Raw genomic sequence first — 23,130 nt, 5'->3', positions numbered from 1 at the left:
ACTCACATACACACACACAATATACTCACACATGCACCGCTCGTAAAGGGCAGCTTTTAAACTAGCAAACAAAGGTGTCAGAGTGGAAAAGCCGTCAACAGCTTCGATTTGTTAGTTCACCCAGCTTTGGCTGTAATATTTTATTGCATTTTAAAAATTGGGCATACAGTTGTGCTACCTTTATTTTAAATTCGACCTAAAATCTAGAATATCGAAAAACGCAAGAGCAAACAAAATTTTATCAGAAATAATTCAAAAATCTTTATATTATAAGTAAGGTTCAATTTTGTTAATTTATTTACTTAATTATTTTGTTATCCAATCATTTCTGATTAATATATTCAATTAAATATGCTTTGAACTGGCTTAAATTAATGACGTATTTTCCTATCTCCTCTAATGCTAATTTACTTTTTTAATTCCACCTCGAAATGTTACAAACGACGCGGAAAAAGTCCCATTATTTAGCGCCATCTGTAACAGGTGAATAAGAGCAACAATAAAATGTCCTGACCCAACTTAATTTCGAAATTCATTAAATTTTAATATGGTCCGGGCGGCAGTTCATTTGTCAAGCGAAACCAATTTGCAATTTGTATTTATTTTGCCTTAATGAAGCGAGCTCTCCTCAAACTGATAAACAAATATGAGAGCAGCAGCAGCTGTGAACTCCAGCGCATTTAGGATTCTCCAAGGAAAACGTAATGGTATGACAATCTTTTCATGGCCAGGACTCGAAGAAAGGGAGTTGGAGAATTCCGGTGTTTCGGATTTTGCTGGTTAGAGCAAGAAGATAACTTGCCCTTGGCCTGTGGGGCATTTACAGCTAAGGCCAAATTATGGTTTCTTCTGCTGTTGTTGTTTTTGAGTACGAATTTTCCACAAATTTCGTGCTGTTTTCCTTTTTTTCCTCTCGCAGCTGCTTTGCAAGCCACCTACTAATTTTGGGCGATACAAACGAAATGTATGTAATTTCCCTGGAGCGAAATTGACATAAGCAAACGTAAAAACGCCAACAGCCATATATGACAAAAAGTTGGGAGTGGGTGGCATTTCAAGGGCTGGCAACATGGCTTCAATCATTATTCATCATCCATCAACGTTGCGAATTTTCCTTTCCTTTTATTATATATATCTTCTGTTCTGCTGCCTTTTTCCCCCATTCCCCATTCTTTTTTTTTCCTTTATTTTTGGCAAGCAAATGTGCAAGTAAAAATTGTTGGCAAAAAAAAAGAGGAGTGAAAATATAAATGAAAATTGTTGCCGCCGGCACTTTTGCAGGGCGGTACTGGGACTAATTCGTGCCTGCAAAGCGAACGGAGTATAAATTATCATCATGGAAAACAAGTGGAAAATGTCATTTATCATATTTTCGGTGCACCGAAACTGTAGAGCCAGGCTGTCAGTCCTATGGACACGAGCACATTGCCCACGCAATCACAGCAAACATAGATGCCCATGTCCATATGTGATCGGATGTATCACCAGAATAGGCTGGAATTTCATACTATACTCGTATCGGAAATTCTCCAAACGAAAGGATTGTTTCAAAAACAAACCATTTTGGTGGCCCCTTTTGGTGGCATATTTTCCGTTTAAACTTGTGATTTCGCATCACTCTAGTATTTTTGCAACATATCATTGGGTGGCTGAGAACTTAGGCTTGTGAGATTACAATTTTACAGGCACTTCGTGTGCCTTTCTGGGTCAAACTTAATTTCTATTTTATTTGATGAAGATATTTTCTGCTTTTAGATATTTCCTTTCATTTTTCTTTTTCTTTCAGCTTTTCCTGGAGCCCGACTTCAAAGCAGAATTGATGGGTGAGGTGGTGCGGGCATGCGAACTTCATTAACATTTTTATGATGCGCCTTGGCAACCGCAAATGTGGCCAGAGTTCGCGGAAGGAAGCTGGTGGAAGATCTAGCCCTGTCCAGAACTCTAGGACTTTAAGGACCCCGAGCCGTGTGGCTCGCAACGAAATGCTTTTGTTGCCGCCGCAGCCTTGGCGCATTTTTTTGCGCTCGCCATTATGATGATTTTTTATCTAACTGTTTTTGTTTTTATATATATTTCGTTTTTTTTTTTTTATTCTTATGCCGCCTTGGCCGAGGGACGCGGGAGCGACTAAGCACAATGAGGCAGTGTCCTTCGCCTCCTTTCGGGCCACCTGAGCTATAAGCCATGAGCCATGACCAAAACAAAGCCATTACAGTTATTTGTTGTCTATGCTGCGCTCTCTCTTGTAATTTACACAATAAACATTGACAAAGGAGCCATCCCCTCAAATGAAGCAAGTCCTGTCCGAACGTAGGGTCTTCAAGTCTCTAGGTCGTTCAGTTTTCATGTGGATCCTTGGCTGAATTAAAAGGGCCAGGAATCAGATCCCTGACTACTCAGCGAAAGGACACAGACGAAAACAATATTATATCATTTGTCTCAAGTTTCTGATTAATTTTTTACTTGACTTCAAGATTTTAAACACATTATGAAAGACTAGCAATTTGGTCGTTTTAAATGCCAATGAACTTATTGTTTTTTCAAAATCTTGGCCTAAATAGGTTTTAAAAATGTTTAATCATGCTTTTGAGGGTGGTATATGGAATATTGGCTTAGTTTTTTGTATAAATTGATTGTTCTCAGTGCACCACACATGACTGTTTGAACAGCGAAGGCATCTAACAATGCCTTTCCTCACCTTGGTCTCAAGTTCTTAGTGGCTGCAGCTATCCGAGACTTGACTTCACTTCAAATTCTCCATGTTTGCCGTTCGCTTTATTTTCTTATGGCTCGCTTTGAGCGTGTCCCCACTTGCCCGCCCACTGCCACGCCCCTTCGACGTCTTGCTAAGCGTTTTCGACTGCAATCACGACTTTTCCGCAGCTTTCGAGTGCCATTTTCTACGCTCCTCACTTTCTTCGGTCTTCTTTTTGGATCCCAGGCTCCTTGCTCTTTCCTTGCGAAACTGGAAAAACTGCAGCATAGCCGCATGACAATGTAGATTCTCTGGGTGGGTGTGGGGAGTGGACTTGCAGGGGGTTGTGGGTGGCACAGCGAGACGTTGATGCTGGTTGCAGATTGTCGGCAAGTGTCAATTGTTTTCGGGAACCAGAGGAGGCCAGTCAGGCGTGTGCGGCAGCTGAGCGAGCGAAAAAGGCAGTCGAGGAGATGAACTTGACTCGAGATTGACTCGCCCATAAGGCAGACATTACTCGGCGGCGACAGCGAAAAGATCTATTAAAGGCAGGCACTTAAACTGAAAAGAAATAAAGTTCATTTAAAAAAGCGGGAAATTTAAAAGTAACTGAAATTTTTAAAAATTATAATCTGAGATAAGTCAGAAAAAGCTTACAAATATCAACTTACGATATGAGAATTTCAATAGTTTCATTGTTATATTGAAGGTAACTAATGTAATGTAATATGTAATATTTTTATATATTTTAAATATTTTAGGAAACGTTGAATTTCTTCTGAGTGCAAGGCAGGGCCAACTTAGCCGGCGGCCTTTGAAGCAATCAAAAGCTACCTAGCTGATTGCATTAGGCCCGTTCTGGATGCCATTACCATTAGCCGGAGCTCTGATTTCATATTTAATTAGAGACCCTAAACTGACCCCCTAACCTCCATTAGCCAAACCCTGCGGCAGGCTGCGGTTGAACTACTCGCAGCTGGCTCAATATTTCAATTTCGCGCTACACTTTGTCTGCCAATCAATGGCTTCGCAACTGGTCACAAGTGATGTTCACTCAACTGGTTTATAGCCAAATCAAGTAGATTAAAAAACTATCAAGTCTATTAAGTTTGAATTGAACTACACCATCGCCAAAAAAAAAAAATGGTGCAACGCCAAAGTGTTATTCGTTAGTTGGCCTGAATTGCATTTGCTGAGCTTTTTAGATTCGTTTACCTTAAAAATCAGTTAAACCTTAATTTAATTTATTAAATTCTAAACGGGTTTATTAGGAACGGTTTTTCTATTTTCATATATATTTTAAGCTTTCCAAGTGGTGCACTTCTGGAACTGACAGCCCTGCTTGGCCATCGTGAACACAACTAGTGAGCTGCCAGAAGTCGTGGTGGCATTCTGCATATGTGAGGGTCCAGAAGCTCCCCTTTTGAATCCGGGCCTCTATCGCTGGCATAGCCATGCCTGAGATGCCAGGGCATGCGGCTCGCAAAAAAATGCCAATAGTTTTTTGTCGAACGCCGTGGGGCAAGGCATTTTTTAGCGCCAAAACCTCAAAACATCAAAAAGCGAACACACAAGGGACTCCACTCGCTGCTGGCTGCCTGGTTGATGGGTTCAATGGGCAGATCGGGCGCGGGGAGGTGGTCGGTCACGAATCGTGAGTGGAATGGATGCAGCCTGGACGGGAGCATATTGGCCACTGTGACCGCGACCAGGACTTTGGCATTTGGGTGAAGGTTGCATAAAACATGCCAGCGATAAATTTGTGCATGCCGCGCATAGATTTCCAACCTATCCCGCAAACATGGGTGGAATGTGGGTGCTTGGGGGCGTGGTCTTTGTAGTTGTGCGGTGCGAATCGCTTGTGTTGATTTTGATTTCCATTTTTTTTGTGTTTTTGGTTTTCACAAATTTTGTATTTTGTTGGTTTTCTCGCCGGCGACGGCGAGTGTGGTATGAAAAACGGCTCAAAGTGCTGGCTGATTAACTTTATGAGCTACGTGCGGCTTTTAATGGCTAAAAGGAAGACTGTCCTTTTTGGCCTTATCGAGGCCACGGATGTCTCAAGTGTAACATTGCGAGCACTTTAAATTTATGCAGGACAACGATGCACTGGCACTTGCAACCAGCAATGCCACTACGTTTTTACTTTATTTTATTTTATTTGCATTAATCACGTCGCCAGCGACGCTATTGAAAAATATATTTGCCTGCTGGGAAATTTCTCGCTCTCGCTGGCTGAGCACAGCACAAAATGCACAAGGACGTTCGTCCTGCGTCCTGAGCTCTCAGTCCTTTTTCCTCCTGCGATCTGGCAGTTGCATACGCTTCGCTTTGGCTGTTAATGTGAAAACGATGGCAGCAGGTTTTTTGGCTGCCACGAGCGGAAAAGAAGTGCCAAAGAAAAATTGCATAAAATAAAAAGTATACGAACAGGTACGTTTGTATATATATATATATTGTGCATATATATTCTTGTACCTTGTATTGTAAAAGATTTCTCCCGCGTAAGCTGCAAATATTGTTGCAACATTTTTATTGAGGTTTTGTCTGTTTGCACAACAAAAGCGAGGGGCAATGCCTCTGGAAGGGGATGGAAGGAGTAAGTCTTTCCTTTATTGTGGAGGAGTTGCCTTGTATAATTTCAATGTAAAATTGCTGCAATGGTACTTTCGTGGCGCTGGAGAAAAGCAAATGCATTGAGGAACAGATACACAAGAGTCAGCGTGGCGTATGCGCAATTATTTGTAAAAAAAAAAAAATGGTAAATAAAAATTGAAAGGGGACAATGGAGGAGGAGAAAGTTGCGGCTTCAGATTCAGATTGAGGCTGGCTTACAGAGATGGTCCTTAGGCCTGGCCAAATTCTCTTCAAATTCGGTGTTTCATTTTGGGTTACACTCCATTCAATGCGATGAAAGAAAATGTGTAAGTCAATCCGGTTTAGAAGTTTTTATGTTCAAAAGGACAGAGAAAGAAGCCCTTCTAGAGTAATGGAAAAAATACATTAATTCCTAAATAAAATCCGGATATAAATTCAAAAGTCCAGAGTATTATAGCTCTTATATTTTTTACCTTGTGCAAGCGTAGTCTGCTAGCTAATAAACTCCTCGAAAGTGCAGAAAACGAACTGCCAGATATGGTTAAAATCTTTTGTGATGACGTTTAATGCCTGCCTCATTCCATTCCCTCGCACAAACAATATGCATTTTAATTTGTTTCATATTGCAACGTTTTGTTTAAATGTAGAGCGCTTTGTTTGCCCGGCTCTTGTTGTTTGAGTTTGAGTTTTTGTTTTGTTGATTCCAACTTGCCGCGATGTGCGTCGTTTTATGAAAATTCAATTGGACGCCGAACTGAACTGCAACCAAACGATAGAAACTAAAGCTGAAACAGCGACATTGGCATCGGCTGAAACAAACAAACAAGCAGAACTCGGATTCGGAATCGGAATCGGCGTCTCTGCATATTTGGTTAAAATCGTTGCCTTTCACTGTTTGCCATTTCAATTATGTGCAACGCGGCGTATGCACAATGTTGTAATGAAATGGGCACATAGCCCAGCCTCCGCTTTTCCCCGACACCCACTGTTTTTGCCCATTCACCACGCCACGCATAAATATTTTGGCCAGAAATGAAGGCGACCGGAGGGCCCAATTGGGCAAAGAGTTGCTGTTTTTCTCCGCGCTTTTGGCCCTCCAAGTGGACTCTGTTATTTAAAAAGGCATTTTGTCGACGACTGCAGCTGCAGCTGTTTCTGCATAGTGTTAAAACTTCATGCATATTTATGGTGTCATTCATTTTAAAAAAACGTTCGAGTATAAAACGCATTTAAACGGCCTCTGGCAAATGCAGGGACATTTTGTAATGGCACGCCCTACCACCCAAAAACCAGTTGCGGCTACGATTGAAATGCACATTTAGAATTTTTCAATCGTCTCACTTACACATTTGCCGGACTTTCGAAACAATAAGCAAATGGACAGAGGGATCTGCAAATTAAATGCAGCTCTCCCAAGTCTTTTGTTGACCATGGCTTTGCCTTCGGTTTGTCTTGCCGTGCATCATAGGGCTTATTTTGCGCAAAAGTTGCCTTTGGCTTTTCGCAAAGTTGCCCAACAAATGGTGCGGGATACTCAAGGCCCCCCAGCCCCCAAGGGAATCGAGTTTGGGCATACCCATCCACATCCACCATTAGCAGCTACTTTTCAATGCGGTTAGCTGGCAAACAAAGCGTTGCACATTTGCGCAGATAAAGTTCTGGCTCAATACAAAGGGAAAAAGAGGGGGAAAAATAGCTAAAAAATATGTAAAAGTATTTCGAATTTTATTTTTTATTTCGTTCTTGCCTTATTTTATTTACGAACAAGTTCAGATGAAATGCACAACAAAAGTTGCCCCTGCAAAACGCCCCGCCCACACAGCAAAAGTTAATTGCATGTGTATTTGTGTGTGGGAACTAACTTTTTAGGTAAGTTTAAAAAGGCGGTGGGCGGTGGTCGGTTGGCGGAGCGGAAGGGGGCAGGACATGGTTCCTCGGTAATAATTAAACACACATTTTATGCTGCTAATGAAACATTACTTGTTTACATTTAATTTGCTATTTAGAAGCCCCGACGCGCTCTGCACCCAGGAACAAAAACACCCCCCACCCAACGAGTCTGGCAGCTGCATCGACCGATGACGAAAAGAAAAGTTCATCCGGAGTCCAGTTCAAGGAAGTACACAGAGAGAAAACTTTCGAGGTCAAGAATAGGAAAGTATATGTGTATAAGTAGTCTTCGGTGTAATAGCTAATCTACTCAGAAGTTTGATCTTTGTTAACTTCGAATAAGTACTCTTGAGCCGATTAATTACCATTTTCCTTTAATCGAAATCACTTTTGCCAGTGTATCCACTAACCTATTCAAAATACTTATAACATTGGGCCATTATTATTTTTCTGGCAATCAACTGCGCTTCATTGCCTTCGGCTGCCTTTGCAACGTCCTTTCGGCTTTTGATTTGTTGATTTTCCTGGCAGGGAGAGATTTATGAACACACACGCAGGCCGAAATAAAGTTGCCTATATTTAGGCCAACAAAAGCAGCTTATATATGCAAAATTTTCCAGCTTACACACGAAAAGTTCCATACCCCCCGCTACACCCATCTTAGTTGTAATTTATTGGCTTGATAAAAACAAATGAAGAAATAACAAGAAATGCAGCAATAAAACAAGGCAGCCAGCAAATATGCATTGTGCAAATTTGACTATGTGAAAATCGTTGCAAAATTGAAATCTTTATCGTTCCACATTCGGGCATTGATGTATATATATATATAGCCATTGGAATTCCTTACGGTTGACACACTTTCGGAACTGTGAAATTTTTCATTTACTTTGATTTGCTGCCAATATCTCTCAATCACCAACTCAAGGTAGGCCAAAAGCCCCAATCCTGTGGCTTGTAATTTATGAACTTGCTCACAGCGCAGTGGTTGGAATTTCACATTAGTTACCGTCCTTGGCAACATTTTTTGGCGAATTGTATGCAGCGATGCGTAAATTTCACTTATGAGCATGTGCCAGCACATGTGGTTTTCCAGGGGCTTTTTCGATGAAGTGGGTAGAGGGGGGAGGTGAGGGTGCATATGGAAAACCCAGAGCAAAAGGGTGCTCACAAAAATATTAAAAACGGCAAATCAAAGTGCTGCCTACATATTTTTGGGCAAATGTTTGCGGTTGGGAATGATCCTTTAGCTGGATTACTTTCATGTGGCTGACGTACTCCTCAAATAACAGAAAAAGCTCGCATCTGCCACTACTTTCAGTGTCCCACAAAATTAAAATGGATTTTATCCTGTTTTTTAGACAAAACATTTTTTTAAGCTAAATGGCGCACAGCAGAAGCGCACTAATTGAAATTGTCAAAAGTGATGGCTGGATTAGTGAATTAAATAATTCATTAGCCTGCGGAAAAATCAATTCAAATTAACTATTACATGGTAATAGTTTTTAAAAAGAGCGCTCAATTGACAGCAGATGTAGACAAAAATTGTATTTTTAATGGACGGTGGCTTTTTAATTATGCAACAATTTTAGTTATATACAGTACGTATTGTTGAACACAATTTATTGATATTTTTATCAATTTTGGTAGCCGAGCACAAAGGCAATAATAGAGCCATTAAATGGTTAATTAATAGAGGAATGTGCACACCACCAGCTCTTTGTCAAAATTAAAATTCATATTGCACAAATGCTGGGTCAGCGTTTTCAGCTCAAAGTTCATAGATTTTGCAATAACTGAATTATGGACTTGTTTGTGTTCACAGAGCTGTGGCATTACGACAAGTTTATTGCAACTTTTTGCGCAGTGCCCCCGAAAAACTTATCAAAAACTTTCACGTTCATCATTTGCAAATATTATGAGTTTCCATGCGAGACACACATTCGCAAATATAGGAATTTCCGCGCATAAGGAGCTCGGGCATTATATTTTTTGATTGCGAGTGCGTGGCACAGATGACAAAGAATCTAGCAAAAAGATGGATCCTTTTCGGAGGACACCCCGCTGACAGTTGGCACCGCAAGGAATCCGTTGTGATTTCTGGCCATTACCAAAGGCAGCTACGCTTATCTGTCAGCCAGAATGCAAAGTCCCATGCGGAGATACATGTATCTATGCAGATACTTTTATCGCATTTCATTCCTGAGGAGAAACTTTCAGCTTTCGCGCACAAGGATTGACAAAATAAATAAATATGAAAATTTACGGCAGAAGTTTGGGTATTTTGCTGCCAACCCCCCGATTTGTGGCTTTTAACTTTTGCTGCTGAATTTATTGAAAAATCGATTGTGGCATTAAATGCGCCATGCAGAAAAAAGGACTGAGAACGAATACTGCCTACTGTGTGTCCTAAATCCTTTTGGCTTTTCGGCAAATCATCTCGGCTTGCAGCTGCAAAACTGGCGCGTGACTCCGTCGAACTTGGCCGGAAAATTTATGCAAAGCGCTGCCAGATACTTAAAGCAATCCCAAAGCCGCTGCAGCAAGTTTTCCTCACGCTCATCATCTTACTGGAAACTTGGAGTCAGGGCAGGGCATTGTGTTGCCTTGCTGATGGGTAAGGAAAAAATTTGCATAAAGCTGCGATTCGAATCGAAGGGCCAGCCACGCCCCCAGGCCAATTCAATTTTATTTGTCCACGCTCTTGTATGTACAAATTAACAAAGCCTCTAAGCACTTGCCAGCAAACCAACCAAAAATGCTAGCAAACAATGTGCAAATTAGGCTACAAAAACAAAAAATACATGCAAACGGGCAAACATTGGAAAGGTGGCGACACAAAATGCTCGGCCGCAATGGGAATAAAAATAACGAAATCAAATCAAATAACACTAATTCTCGCAAAGCCGATTTAGCCGCAATTCCAGCCAAATTAAAATAATTGCAAGACATTTATACAAAATCAAATTCCATTTCATTTGATTGCCGATATCTAATTAAATCAGCAAAACCGCAAACGCGCAAGCAAACACAAACACAGGCGCAAACAAGTGCACAGGAAATAACAATTAAAATAATTATATTTGCATTAGCTTACATTAATTTCAACTTCAATTTAAAATTGAGGCAATCGAGCGGGAAAAACTACACGAATACGCTGAATATAGATGCGTATAGAATGTGGCCACGGATTATCCCGATGCCATGTGTTTGCCTTAAGTTGGGGATGCTCTTACATAATTTAGGGGGTAAATCGGTTACAACTACCGCAGACACACAAAGTTTGAGTTGAAAGCCTCTTAGGCAGAGCCACGCCCACTTTACCCTTGCCCTTGCCGGGTTTTGTTAAAACTTTAAGTCAACTAAGCGGCTTACCTTTCGCATACACGCACTCACAAGCATACATACATCGCATCGCTCATACGCCACGTGCAACCATCAGCCTCTTTACAGGAAATTCCACTTTAAGCTTTGCTTAAAACATACGCTTTATTTTTATTTCGGGATAATTTTCACTTAACCTATGTACAGTTTAGTTTAGTTGTAGTGGTAGTCGTAGCTATAGTTAATTTATGCACTCACTTTGTATACATTTATCAAAAATACAATAGCAATTATTCATGGTTATTCTGTACAGTTTTTTGAACGCCGTCTACCCCTTTTGACCCGAGAGTTGATTGCCAGCGTCGTTTAGTTATGCCTTTTTCATCGTTATCGGATAATGCCTTAATTATTTACAAGTTACTCGTGTGGCGAACGAGCGGGTTTCTTACATGCTGTACTGATACCGCACATTCGAGGCCAACTGGGGGTTAAAAAAGTGGGATAGTTGGTGGAGATTTTCGATGGATTAGTCCGACATAATAGCTCACCTCAACGCCCACCAATCGCTCGTCATACTCGCTGCTCGCCTGCATCGCCAACTTGGCCTGCGAGTGCATAATCGCATCGGAAAGGGAATCCCTTTGATATGTTGAGGAGCCCAGCATTCCGGGCACTCCGCCGGCGGATCCATTGGAACCTGGCGACTTTAGCTGCGGCGTTTTGTTGCGGCAGAAGAACTCCACGATGGCCACAATCACGGCCAGGAGCAAACCTCCGATTAGGATGTAATAGATCCCGGCCACATTGCTCAGCGAGAGCTCGTTCGGTGTGGAGGTCTCCTGGTCCAGATTGCACTCGGTCTTGTCGAACCACCATTTGTTCCTAATCCGCAACAGCTCACCGTTCTCCTTTAGCGTTAGAACGGCCTCGTTTAAACGTTTTCTACAGTTTTAAAGGGCAACAGTAAGGGGTTACATACCAAAGAAGGTCATATTCAACGGTTATTGCTTTTAAATTCTGTAAACAAAACCCTTATTGAAAACCTACCTCAGTGGCGATCCTATGGGTGTGGCCACGCCAAATCCCTTCGTATCAATATTGCGGCCCACTTTCATTGTGTCGCACGGCGGCCTAGCATTTACATACTCGTTTTTGGGTGACTCCACCAGTAGGGCATATTTCCCCTTGGATTGCCTCACCCTACGAATACCCTCGTCATAGGTGTGCACCGAATGGTGTTGATTGGCATTCATATACTCCCACATTTTATTGTGCAGACCGATTTGTGAACGCTGCAAGGTAACTTATTTTCAAAAAGAGAAACAACAAAAGGACTAACTAGGTTTCGAACTCACCCTGAAAAATTCCCAAGTGGAGCCGTGTAACAGGGTACCATAGTTCACATCCGTTTGCATGGCCAAATCCTCGGGCGTTTTGATGGGCGCCACCATACGCTCCACTGTGAGAAAAGCGGCCAAATTGGCGGTGTACGAGGATATTAAAATGATGGTGAAGAACCACCACACAGCAGCTGCTATCCTTCCGGCAATCGAAGGGGGTGTAATATCGCATCCCTGCTGCATAAAAGCAGCCAAGGAATACCAAAAGGAGTTCAGCATAGTGAACTCATTAGGCGGAACTGGAGGCACATGTACTTGTGGTTCACTCAAAGTGGCACCTCCAATAATTCCCGGTGGTTGCTGGGCAGTGGAATCCGCTTGTGGACGCCTTACAATTCGCCACTCATAGGGTGGAAAACGTGTAACAAAGTACAGAACAAAACTAACTCCCACATAGCTGAGAATCACGCTTATCTGTAAATTGTTATCATTGCATTATGATAAGAAATTAAGAAGAAATCCTCACCCCAAAACTTACCCAAATTTCCTGGGAAAGGGGATTAAGAAAACTAAACACTCCTGGTGTCTGTTTCACCGGCTTCTTTATCATAATGGATATTCCCAAGGTCATGAATGGCTTGCTAAAGTCTATAACCCGTTCTCTTTCGGCTGTAATGGTCATTGCGGATATGGCTATATCCGCCTCTTTGCGAACCAGCTCACCCACCATGCCATCCCAACCGCCAGGAGCATATTGGTTCTCCGCACCATAGTTGCCATCTTGCACCAGGCGTATTTCATCTGCGAATGGATTGGTTATTTAATTTAGCATATAATCTTAGGAAGTACTTCTAATAAGATAGCAATCTATGAATAGGTATTTTCTCCCTTAGTTAATTAAGTATTTTCTCTTTAACTTACATTTAATACCCAGTTGAGCTGCTAGCATATCGGCCAAGTCCTTGCAGTATCCCTCGAATCGATCATTGCCCACCAGTGATTCGCCGTAGGTGTACTGCTTGAGCGACAGATAGGGCTCCTCCAGCAGACTACTCACGATGTACGTGTGATTCCGGTCATAGTCTCCGGTGCTGGCAGACGCGGAACGCGATGACGACGCGTAGTTGTGGCTGTGGAGCGGAAGGAGTCCGGCGTCATCACGCCACTCGGCCACCTGCTGCAAGGTGCTGTTCACAGACATCTCCACCACGTGCAGCGTGTAGTTGATGCGACGTCCGTCCTCGTCGAAACGGATCTCGCCCGACAAACCGTCGATTTCCACCTGGCGGATTGAGCAGGGAGAACAAAGGTTATGCAGGCGACAAATAAAATGACAAGTCCATTCTGTAAGTCTTCTAAAAATCTTTATAATTTAATTTGAATTTCTTCCTTAAAAAACATGTTTTATGTATGAAGAATCATTTATCATTGAAATTAATAAAGCAATTATTTCGCAGACCTATCAAAGTTGCCATTTAGACATCATGTAACCAGTTTTTTCACTCACTTTTCTCAGCACCCTTGATATTTTTTCGCCCTGCTCCCAGGGCGTGACCCAGCCCTTGCTGGTGTTGCAATCGAGGAGGGCACTGGACTCGTTGGTGCCCGTGGCGGATGACGAGGAGCCTCCGTGGCTGCGGCGCTGCAGATGATTGGAACGGAACTGATCCGGCTTCTTGCGCAAAATGCGATTGAAGGCCTCGACGAGCACGAAAACCGCATCGTACATCAGTGCAGCCTGGGCCTGTGAAAAATCACAGAGAGCGGAATGGAAGGGAATGGAAACGAAAGGGGAAAAAAACTAGAGTTGCAGGCGAAACAAATCAATGACGGCTGACAATTTACCGAAATGGCCGGCAAGCTGTTGGGGCCCCCTGCGTTCTGGCTTTGGCTTTGGCCGCTCGGCTCCAAACGTTTCCGGCTGTCGTGGAAATCACGCACCGCCCTCCGATTAGAGTCGACAATCCGAAAGCCGGTGATGTTGATGGCCCCAAACTCGACCACATCGCTGGGCCAGTGGTTGTCCATGACCTGAGGCGGCAGAAAAACATGATGGAAGGATTAGGCCGACTGCGAATACTTTAAGGTAAGCGGAAATCTATATCTTTCTGATGTAAGTCTAATCTTAAGAATATATCTATGATTTATTCAACATATTATTATTATTCATATTTTTAAAAGCTAACTTTCTATTTCTATTCTTGTACCCTGTTGAATGTGAAATACCCTGTTAAGTCCTAACTACCTGGGAATTTAGCAGACTAAGAATCTGCGCAACCGGAAGCTAGCAATAATTCCCTATTAAAGTCCCCCCACCGGTATGGGAATGGGGAACGGGCTCCACTTACCAGTCCGCTGAGCAGGTAATGATAGGTGCGCCGGCCCAGCTTGATGTCCCGCACATGCTGGACGATGATCTCTTTGGCCATTTCCGCCGGGCAGTCGAGCACGATGCGCTTTTTGCTAAAGCGACCCAAATCCTCCAGCGTGTGCAAAAATTCAATGGCCATCGTTACGTTGGCGATGCGTTTCACCATTTGCACACGGAACGTTTCATTTCCGGGCTTCAGTTCTTGATAGATTTGCTGCAGCCGTAGTAAGCCTGTGGGGCATCCGAAAGCGATTGTCGGTCAGTTGAACAAAGAGCGTGGCTATTGTGTGTGTTTTCTTGGTGGGCGGAGTGTGGATTAAGGTGTAGCTGGGTATTTGGCGCCATAAAAAAACAATCTGATAATGCAGCGGACTGAGAGTTTTATGATAATGCTTGCAATCTATAAACAATTTCCAATCTGAATGAATTTATTCGAATAGATTTATCTCTCTCTGCGGGAAGCATGTGTCATTTAATCATATTCTCCATTCTTACTTTTTGCCCGCAGTCGGAAACGAAGCATCATGCCATCTTTCAATCTCGCTCGCCCTTTTGGAAACCCTCACAAGCCGCAAGGACGAAACAAAATCAGAAAAAAATGTATATATTTTCACACGCCATTTGTTGCACGACCAATATGGCCCTCAATGTTGTTGTTGTCATTGATTTGCTGCCTGCATTGATTCGCCGAAAACAGAAAAAAATGAAAATGAAAACAGTGGAAAAACAAACCCACAACGGAGCAAAGGCAGGAGCAGTAAACACTCGCGTGGAAAGCGGAAGCGGAAGTGCACACACAATTGAAGTACTTTTTTGTGGTGTGCTGGTAACATTTCAATAAATAGCAGCCACCAAAAAAAGTTCACATTGCGTGCGGGGCTGCTGTTTTATTGAATGTTTCCTATACAGTCGAGCAGGATCGATGGGGTGTAGTGCTATCCTTCGGCATTCATGAATGCGCCAAAAAATATGCTACCAATTTGTCGCCGTGTGCAGCAGTTTCAGTTCAGCCATTTTGCACCCCAACCAGAGTCGAAGTGATAACAAGGCACAAAAGGCGTTGTTGGGGCGTTGAACAAAGCAATAACAACAAACTGCTGACAGCGGCATTAAAATATAAAGTCCCGCTGTGGTGCTGGTTGTGCCTTTCGTTAACAATGTAAACGCCCGACTCGAAGTCGGCCAAAAAAAAAATGGCTGCGGAATGGAAAATGGTTTGGAATGGAGGACCTGCTCTACTCTGCAGAGCAAGGCAAGTGCTGCTGCGGCATTTCCTTTTCCTGCAACGAATGCCAGCGGCAACAATGTCGGCCTACTTTTCGGCGCCGAGGCAAATATTAAAAAATGGCCCAAAAAGGCGAAATAATAATAATGTTAAGGCAGTAGCGCGCGGGCAGCAGTTGCATAAAGTCATAAATTTTATTTCACACAGAGTCATTAACACATGACACACACACACACTCGCGGACATACACACAAACACACACAGAGACTTACAACGGCGTGTGAACTCATTATAACGGAGACAGGACGCGAAAGGGAAAAATCACTGCGGCGTATACGTAATATGAGATTTTTTACAGAGCCTCAGTGTGTCTGTGTATGTGTGTGGCTCCGTCTCTGTCTTTTGCTCCATCTGATGTCTTCATCTTTGGCCGTAATTGTTGCCTTCGTCGTATTGTCCCACGTAGACGGCAGGAAATTGCTTTGAAATAAATTTCAATACAACAAAAAGCAGCCTAAGAACCAAAGCATATATGCACACACACACACGTACAAAGAGCGGGTAAACTCGAGCATATGTGTGCGTCGAATATCCTCGCCCGTCTGTGTGTGCGTGTGTCCTTCTCCAGGCTGCTTAAGCCCGTTGAGGAGCCACTCGAAAGAGCGCTCTTGAAGGCACTTGAGCGCCCTGTCTGCCGAGCTCTTTCCCTCCTTACTTTTTTTTTAGCAGGCGCACGGGGCTCTTTGTGCCGCTTATTTAATTACATATTAGCAGAAATGAAAAGACACGAGCTCGAGGTCGCAGGATTAAAAATAAAGTGGAACAGGGGTAGCGCGTAGAAAAGGAAATGGATAAAATTAACATGGCGAAGTGAGAAATTCAAAGTCACCATCTGGTTACAGAAACTTTAAGACGAGTTAAAAAAAAAATTAAACTTTTATTTTCATAGAAGAATTACACTTTTTAATAGATTGGATTACGCCTGAGCCAGGTAAGTCCACATTCCACTCTCGCACTGACACACTTAATCCCCAGCGAAAACATTGCCATAACCGCTACTTAAATCCACTCCCAGCCGTTCGAGGCCTTATTTGTTTATGGCAAATGAAAGTCAAATGAAATGAAATCGAAACACAAAGCAACCAAATGGGCAAACAAACAAGTCGGGGAGATAATGTGTGGCTTGGATCTCGTTGTGAGGGAATGGAAGATGGAATATATGCACACATATACACATGTGTGAGTGTTGGTGTACTGGTGTACTCACCATCGTGCGAGTCGTAGAGATAAATAATGCTCTGCCAGCCGTAGTACTGGATGGTATCGATAATCGCCTGATGATAATCCGGACGCATGCTGATAGCGAAATCCAGGAGACCCGACGACGGCGCGAGCACCTAAAAGTATGCAAAATAAAACCGTGGCCCTCATGAACTGGCGGCTATAACAATGTATAATGCGCACGCTACATGAAGCAATAATAAAATGAAACGCGTTTCCGCTTTGCGCCCCGCCAGCGACATGCATGTAAGTTTATGGCGGGTGGCACAATCGGAGGGGGCGGGCAGGGGCACGGATCTGGGGGAGGCGGTAAGGCGACGCCAACAAGCAGATACATCCAAGGGGATACACACAGATACCCGTTATCGTTTGGCTCAACATTCAAGAACAGTGGGAGAAACTGATAAATAATTATCTCACGTTGATGCAGATCTAATTAAATATTATGTCATAACTAAAACCATTTAAATATATTGATAAATTCATAATTTTATCATGATCCTATCTAATAGTCCCTCAAATTGCGTATTGATCTGATTTCAAATCAATAGATTTTTAACCAATATTCTTTGATTCCTTGTAATTAGAGCTACGATGCACTTTATCATTGACCAGTTTCGGTAATTTCTCTCAGTGTATGACAGCACGCAAATGCGCAGCCAATGTGTGCGAATCTCGGAATGTGTGTGCGCTGGTGTTTTCCTAGCTGGCGTTGGAGTTGGTGCTGGAGAGTCGGTGGATGCCACTGCTTTCCTGCCTGCTCCTCCAGTTCCTCCAGTGGATTCTGGCCCCCGCCGCCATATCTTGATTTATAGTGATTGAAATAAAAGAGGCCAAGAGCGTGTCATAAATTTTTTCGCTCTCAGTGTGGGAGTCCCAGGCGCTCCTCGTTCGCCGCTCGTTTGGCATTGTCTTCCGGATGGCGGAGCGTTTGGCTTTCTGTTTCGCAAGTGACAACAACAGCAACAGTCGGTAACAACAACTACAACAACTGTTGTCCGCTTTGTTGTCGTTGGTAGTAAATTTTCTTCAAATTACAATTATTATGATTTGTGCTTTGGCTTTGATTTAGTGCACTGTCTGAGGGCACAGCGAACACACAATTGGGCACTGTTTTGAACTGTGAACCCGCTACGACACCCAGTGCTCCACTTTATGCAATGACTTCATTTCTACAAAATGGTTTCGGATTAGCTGGGGAATTTTTGCCTTTTTTGCTTGGCCTGTGTTGTGGGTTACGATCCCCAGTTAATGTGATTGGTAATTGAAAATCTGAAACTGTTTGGGGACTCTTAGATGTGAGTTGTAATAAAACCCAGTCTGATTGTGGAGAAAAGGGGTACAAAATAAAATCTTTTTATAATTCCTACGTGATTTTACCCCAATCATTTGGATTTCGTGACGGGATTCCTGACACTTCCAGCAAAAATCAATAAAGGCCCACAATTATTTTAAAGTCTAATTTTAAATGACCCATTAATCTAGAGTTTCATTGTCCAATCTTTTTACTTTGAAATAAGAAATACTCCTATAAAATTCTTCAGTTAAGTGCTTTCTACTCCGCCATATGCCTTTGTTTAATGTCCGACTTCATTAGGCAGCCAAGCGCACAATTAAATATTTGACTACCTCCCACTGGCTCTAATATGTGTTGGCACTTTGAAAACTTTTCCTTTGTTCCATCAACCTTTTGGCCAACTTCATTAACGCATAACTGAGTTAACCACACCCCCCAGCCAAACCACCTGCCCTATCGCTCACATCGAAACCGCAAAATGTAAATAATTGCGCACAGCGACTCTGAAATCAATTACATATGACAGTTTTTCCTCTTATTTTGCCCCTCCAGCTGCATGCACTACTACTATTACTACTACTTTTTTTACCAATGGTAAGGTATGGAACTTACCTTCTCGGGAAACCAGGGCGTCACAAATGGCATTTGGAACGTATTCGAGTAGGAGTGCAATGTGTCAAAGGAGTCCGGCGATACGGCGCCCAGCATTGAGTAGACTCCGCGCGAGAATTGATTGCAAACTGTAGGTTACAGTAATAAATTCGTTTTGTGTTTTTTCCTTTACTACTTTTTTCACATTTTCAGTGGCAGAGTGGGTGGAAAATTGATGGTGAGTGGGTGGATGGTTGGATGCTTGGTTGGCAAATGGTGGTGGAATGGGTGAGGGATCGGAGACAGTGTCTAGGTCGCACAATTAAATTGCAGCTTTGAGTGCGGAGTGGAGACGTAAAGTAAAACCAATTTTCAATAAAAAATGCACATAATTAATGGGGCACCAGGTATTGTGTAATGGTGTTTTTTTTTTTTCTCTCTTTCTCGGGTTTTTTTTCTGATGAGGGATGGCGTTCGGAAACGAAAGGATTGCTCGGTAAAAACACATACTCAGGCGGGATAATTTGAATGCATCCGCTGTATTGATGACATCGACATACGCCTGCAATTCGAAGCGTCGAGAGCTCACATTCAGATTGTGATTGAGCATTGCATATTTAAAGGCTGATTGCACATCATCCGTTCCCTGTTCGAAGATTGCACCTGCGGAGGGATAGAAAAATATGTGAAAGCTAAATAAATAGGGGCTGCATGGGTTCAGACTCGGCGACAGAGCGAATATTTTTGCTTCGTTAAATATTTAGGCAGCTTTTGACACGGTCCTGTTAATATTAAACGAAAAAGCGCACTAGCAAATATGTACACAAATGATAGCATAATGTCACACCCACACAAAGGCAGCCGGCTCACACAGATACTTACACACCCACACTAGCAAGTAGCGAGAAAAGCCGCCCCGACAGGCAACAACAAAAAGCGCAAACGAAGTGTTGATGCAGCAATTTTGTGCTGCGCTTTTGCATGGCACCTGAACAGGTAGCACCTACATACCAGCAAGTATCCCCCATCTCCATCCCAATTTCAGTCGCCATAGCGAAGCCCGGATTTGAGTGCAAGCCAGTCAGCATGACTGTCACATTAGCAGCCACCAACCAGATATATATACATATATATACGTATATATGGGTGGGGATGGCGGAGCATGGGACCAAAATGACTGCAGGTGCAATGACTGAACGCCATCGTGTAATAAAAATAAGGTGGCAAAAAAAAGCAGGAAAGCGTAAAATAAAATGTAGTGCAACTATGCAAGTTCTTGGAACGACTTTCGACGCCAAATCGGGAATTTGGTGAGTGGGTACATTCAAAATGCAAAGAATATTAAAGTCAGCTCTCAAATCATAAAATTTTGATATACTATTAAATATAACATATATTAAAAAGAAGAAAATCAAATATTTAAATTCAAATAATATACCATATTGAAATATGATGTGATAACACCAACACTTATCCATCCATACACTTAATTCATAAATCATTCAGCCTTCCTTAAATAAATATTTTATACTGCAAAATTGATTTATTTGTTTAACAGACTCAAATAGTTTTAATTTATAAACACCGAGCGTGGGTATGTAATGTAAACATCAATAGGAAAACAAGCGAAGGCAAACCAGAAACGTAATAAATAATAACTACTTTGCTTATGCAACAGTTTTCCAACTTTTCAACTTGAAGGAAAATAAAAAGTTCCTCCAAAACTGCAAACCCAACTACCAACCAAAGCTATTAATACTTAAAAAGTATAAAAAAGTAATCAAAAACATGGCAAAAAAAAAAAAAAGTATATTTAAAAGTAGTTTGTATGATAAACAAAGCTAATAAAGCTTATTATTGTGTCAGATTATAAGGAAAACCTTTCGAAGCATACTCGTACCTATTTAGCATTATAAGAGGACAATTCTTCTAAAATATCCGGCAACAGAAATGCAAAACAAAATCAAGCCATAATATAGCCAATTGTAAGGCTCATTGTTATAGCGCTGGGAAGGATGCCTCGTTTGCGACGTGTGAAGTATATTGAACATAAAATTCTACTGAAAATCATGCTGCATTCTTTGTGCCGAAAACAGGACGAAGCGAGGAAGGTCAGGGATAATCTTCGGGCATCAGCCATACCCAATTTCCCCAACGAGCCATGGCAGGAAACTGAGGAATATATTCCGGGAAACACATAGCAAAGGACTTGGGACAACAAAAGGAGCAGGAACAGGAGCAGGAGCAGCACATTTTGGCCAAATCCCAGCTGCAAGTGCAGTGTAAGTGACAATTTCTGCTCCTGCCACTGCTCCTCTTTCGCATCCACAGGATGGCAGGATCCTCGGTAGCTTGGTGGCTCCTTTGGCGACGCTTTTGAGACTCACCTAATGGTATTTTCTCGGTTAACGATGCCGCCTGTTGTTGCTGCTGGGCTGAACTAAATTCCGGCCAGAAAATGCTGCTGGCGCATATAAAATGTAAATATGCCAAGAATTTTAGCCTCGAATGCATTTTGCGCTGGTAGCTTGTTGCAACTATTTCGCCAAGTTTTTCCACTTTGAGTTTCGAGCACAATGAAGTGTATTTGCTGGTTAAATTGGTTTTGCCATCACGCAAAACGTTTCACTTGATTTTGTTTGGTTAAACTTTTATTGACTAAATTTTTGTTTTAATTTCCTTTATTTAAGCTCGCATTAATGGCTTTATTTTATGTGTTACACCGTTTGTTTGTTTGGCCAACTTTTTTTTTTCGGGCAGTTAATAAAATGCTTTTGTTTATTTTGGCAGCTTTATTCAATTCCACTATTGTTTGTATTGGATTTTATTTATTCAGCCCAAAGGACTTGACTTCTTTTTCGTTGATTTTGATTTATATTTGCACATGCTTTTCTCGCTTTAATTCGCCTGGGCTCGCCTGGCTTTAACTTCGGGTTCGATAAGGGATTTCCCTCTGCCGTTTTCCAAGTCACAAGAAAATCGGAAAATCAACGTTCGACACTGTTCATCCGCTCAGTTCAACCAAACGGACACGCGTTGTAATCAGCACTAAAAACTCCTAAGCTAGCCAGTAATACGAGGCTCCGGAAAAACCCGGCGACACAACCACAATGTCGCTTTGTGGTCCGGGTTACTGGGAGTGTGAAAAGCCGAGAGAATCGCCCAAGGGATGCTGTGCTCTTTGTACTAAAAGCCTGAGTGTTCCGCTCTCTCAGGAGTCTGCAAAGCAGAGAGAGAGAGAGAGACTGAAAATGAGAGAGCGCCAGCGAGAGTGGTGGAAAATGAGAGCCGGATGCTGTAACTGACCTACTGCATTTTGGCCACCACACAAGTTGCAGGTTACTGGTTAAATGTTTGTTTACGTTATGCCTGCGTTTTTGGGCTGCATAATTGATAACAACAGCTTGGGAGGCGGAGGCGGAAAAGTGGGCGTGCTAGGGGGTGGACGTTGCAAGAGCAGCGATTTTCGGGGTTTTCCTACGCGCCGTCGCGTTTTTATTTTGTTGGTAATTACGAATGATTTGGACGAACAATCCTTTTAACAAATCTCATTACGTTGTCAATTACGCGCCATTACCAACAAGGCGGCCCGGTGGGGCGACTTTCCTTTCGGCTTGGCATACTGAAATCTCATTAACAGGCTTTAATTTTCCAAACAAACTTAAGTGCGCCAAGGATGAAGGAACTCAGCCAGCGGAATTTCTAACTGGGGATGTTATTACCAGAAAAGGCGGAGCATCTTGGTAGTTTTTAAATGCCTTTATGGGTTTCAAAATTCATCGATGCTTGAATAGGTCCAAGTTCAAGGGGGAAATATTTATTATGTAACAATAATACGATTTTTGTAATTATTATAATTAAAATTTGTTATTATCCGAAATACAAGTTAAGGGTATCAATAACCATATTTCTCTATATAAAACGGATGCTATACTATCATGAGGCATCTCTACTCCTAGCTGGCGACCCATATTGTCGACTTATCGTGGCGTACGATTTCGTCATAATCTGTAATTAGTTTATAATGCGCACAGGAAGTGCGAGCGAGGAAATGGCAGGAGCAGGACAATGCCGACAACTCCTGACTTAACCTTTCAGTTATGAGGCAAACTGCGATTAGGGGCCAAGTCGATAAACATAAAAGTTAATGGTGAAATTTTTTAATTAAGAAAATCAATGAATATTTTTTCTCCTACTTCCCGTTTATTTTCCTTCATTTTTTCCATGACTGCATTATGGGTATTTAGCTGCTCAGCTTCCATTGCCATTTCCTCCACTTTGGATGGCACCATTTTAACATTTATGACTTGCGATTTTCACGACTCTCGAGGATAATGGAAAGCACGCGGGAATTGGAAAAAAAACGTCTTTCGAGAGATTTACTTTTTTTCTATTATATTTAATAAGCTTGAAAACAAACTTGCTGTCGTGCAATTATTAAATGCAAACGTCCATAAATTTTAATTGGCATTTTTTGTTTTGCTCCGGCTATTTAATTATGAATCACAATTTATACGG

General features: G+C 42.2%; 1 protein-coding gene across 1 annotated transcript; it reads right to left on the bottom strand.

Annotated features, from left to right (window-relative positions):
- Positions 1-10,653: 10,653 nt before the first annotated feature.
- On the bottom strand, positions 10,654-21,672 carry LOC6737034 (glutamate receptor 1). The gene is made up of 13 exons (XM_002083845.3): positions 21,000-21,672; positions 19,123-19,275; positions 18,634-18,761; positions 16,711-16,840; positions 14,196-14,449; positions 13,693-13,878; positions 13,355-13,591; positions 12,769-13,129; positions 12,386-12,648; positions 11,863-12,321; positions 11,555-11,799; positions 11,056-11,449; positions 10,654-10,988 (listed from the first exon to the last, which is right to left on the bottom strand). The coding sequence occupies exons 1-13, from the start codon at positions 21,124-21,126 to the stop codon at positions 10,953-10,955; spliced, it is 2,973 nt and encodes a 990-aa protein (XP_002083881.1). The 5' UTR covers positions 21,127-21,672; the 3' UTR covers positions 10,654-10,952.
- Positions 21,673-23,130: the final 1,458 nt, after the last annotated feature.

The sequence above is a fragment of the Drosophila simulans genome, chromosome 3L, assembly GCF_016746395.2.
Source record: "Drosophila simulans strain w501 chromosome 3L, Prin_Dsim_3.1, whole genome shotgun sequence".
NCBI classification, from domain to species: domain Eukaryota; kingdom Metazoa; phylum Arthropoda; class Insecta; order Diptera; family Drosophilidae; genus Drosophila; species Drosophila simulans.
The sequence above is the reverse complement of the archived record's forward strand: the minus strand, read 5'-3'. Positions and strand labels throughout refer to the sequence as shown.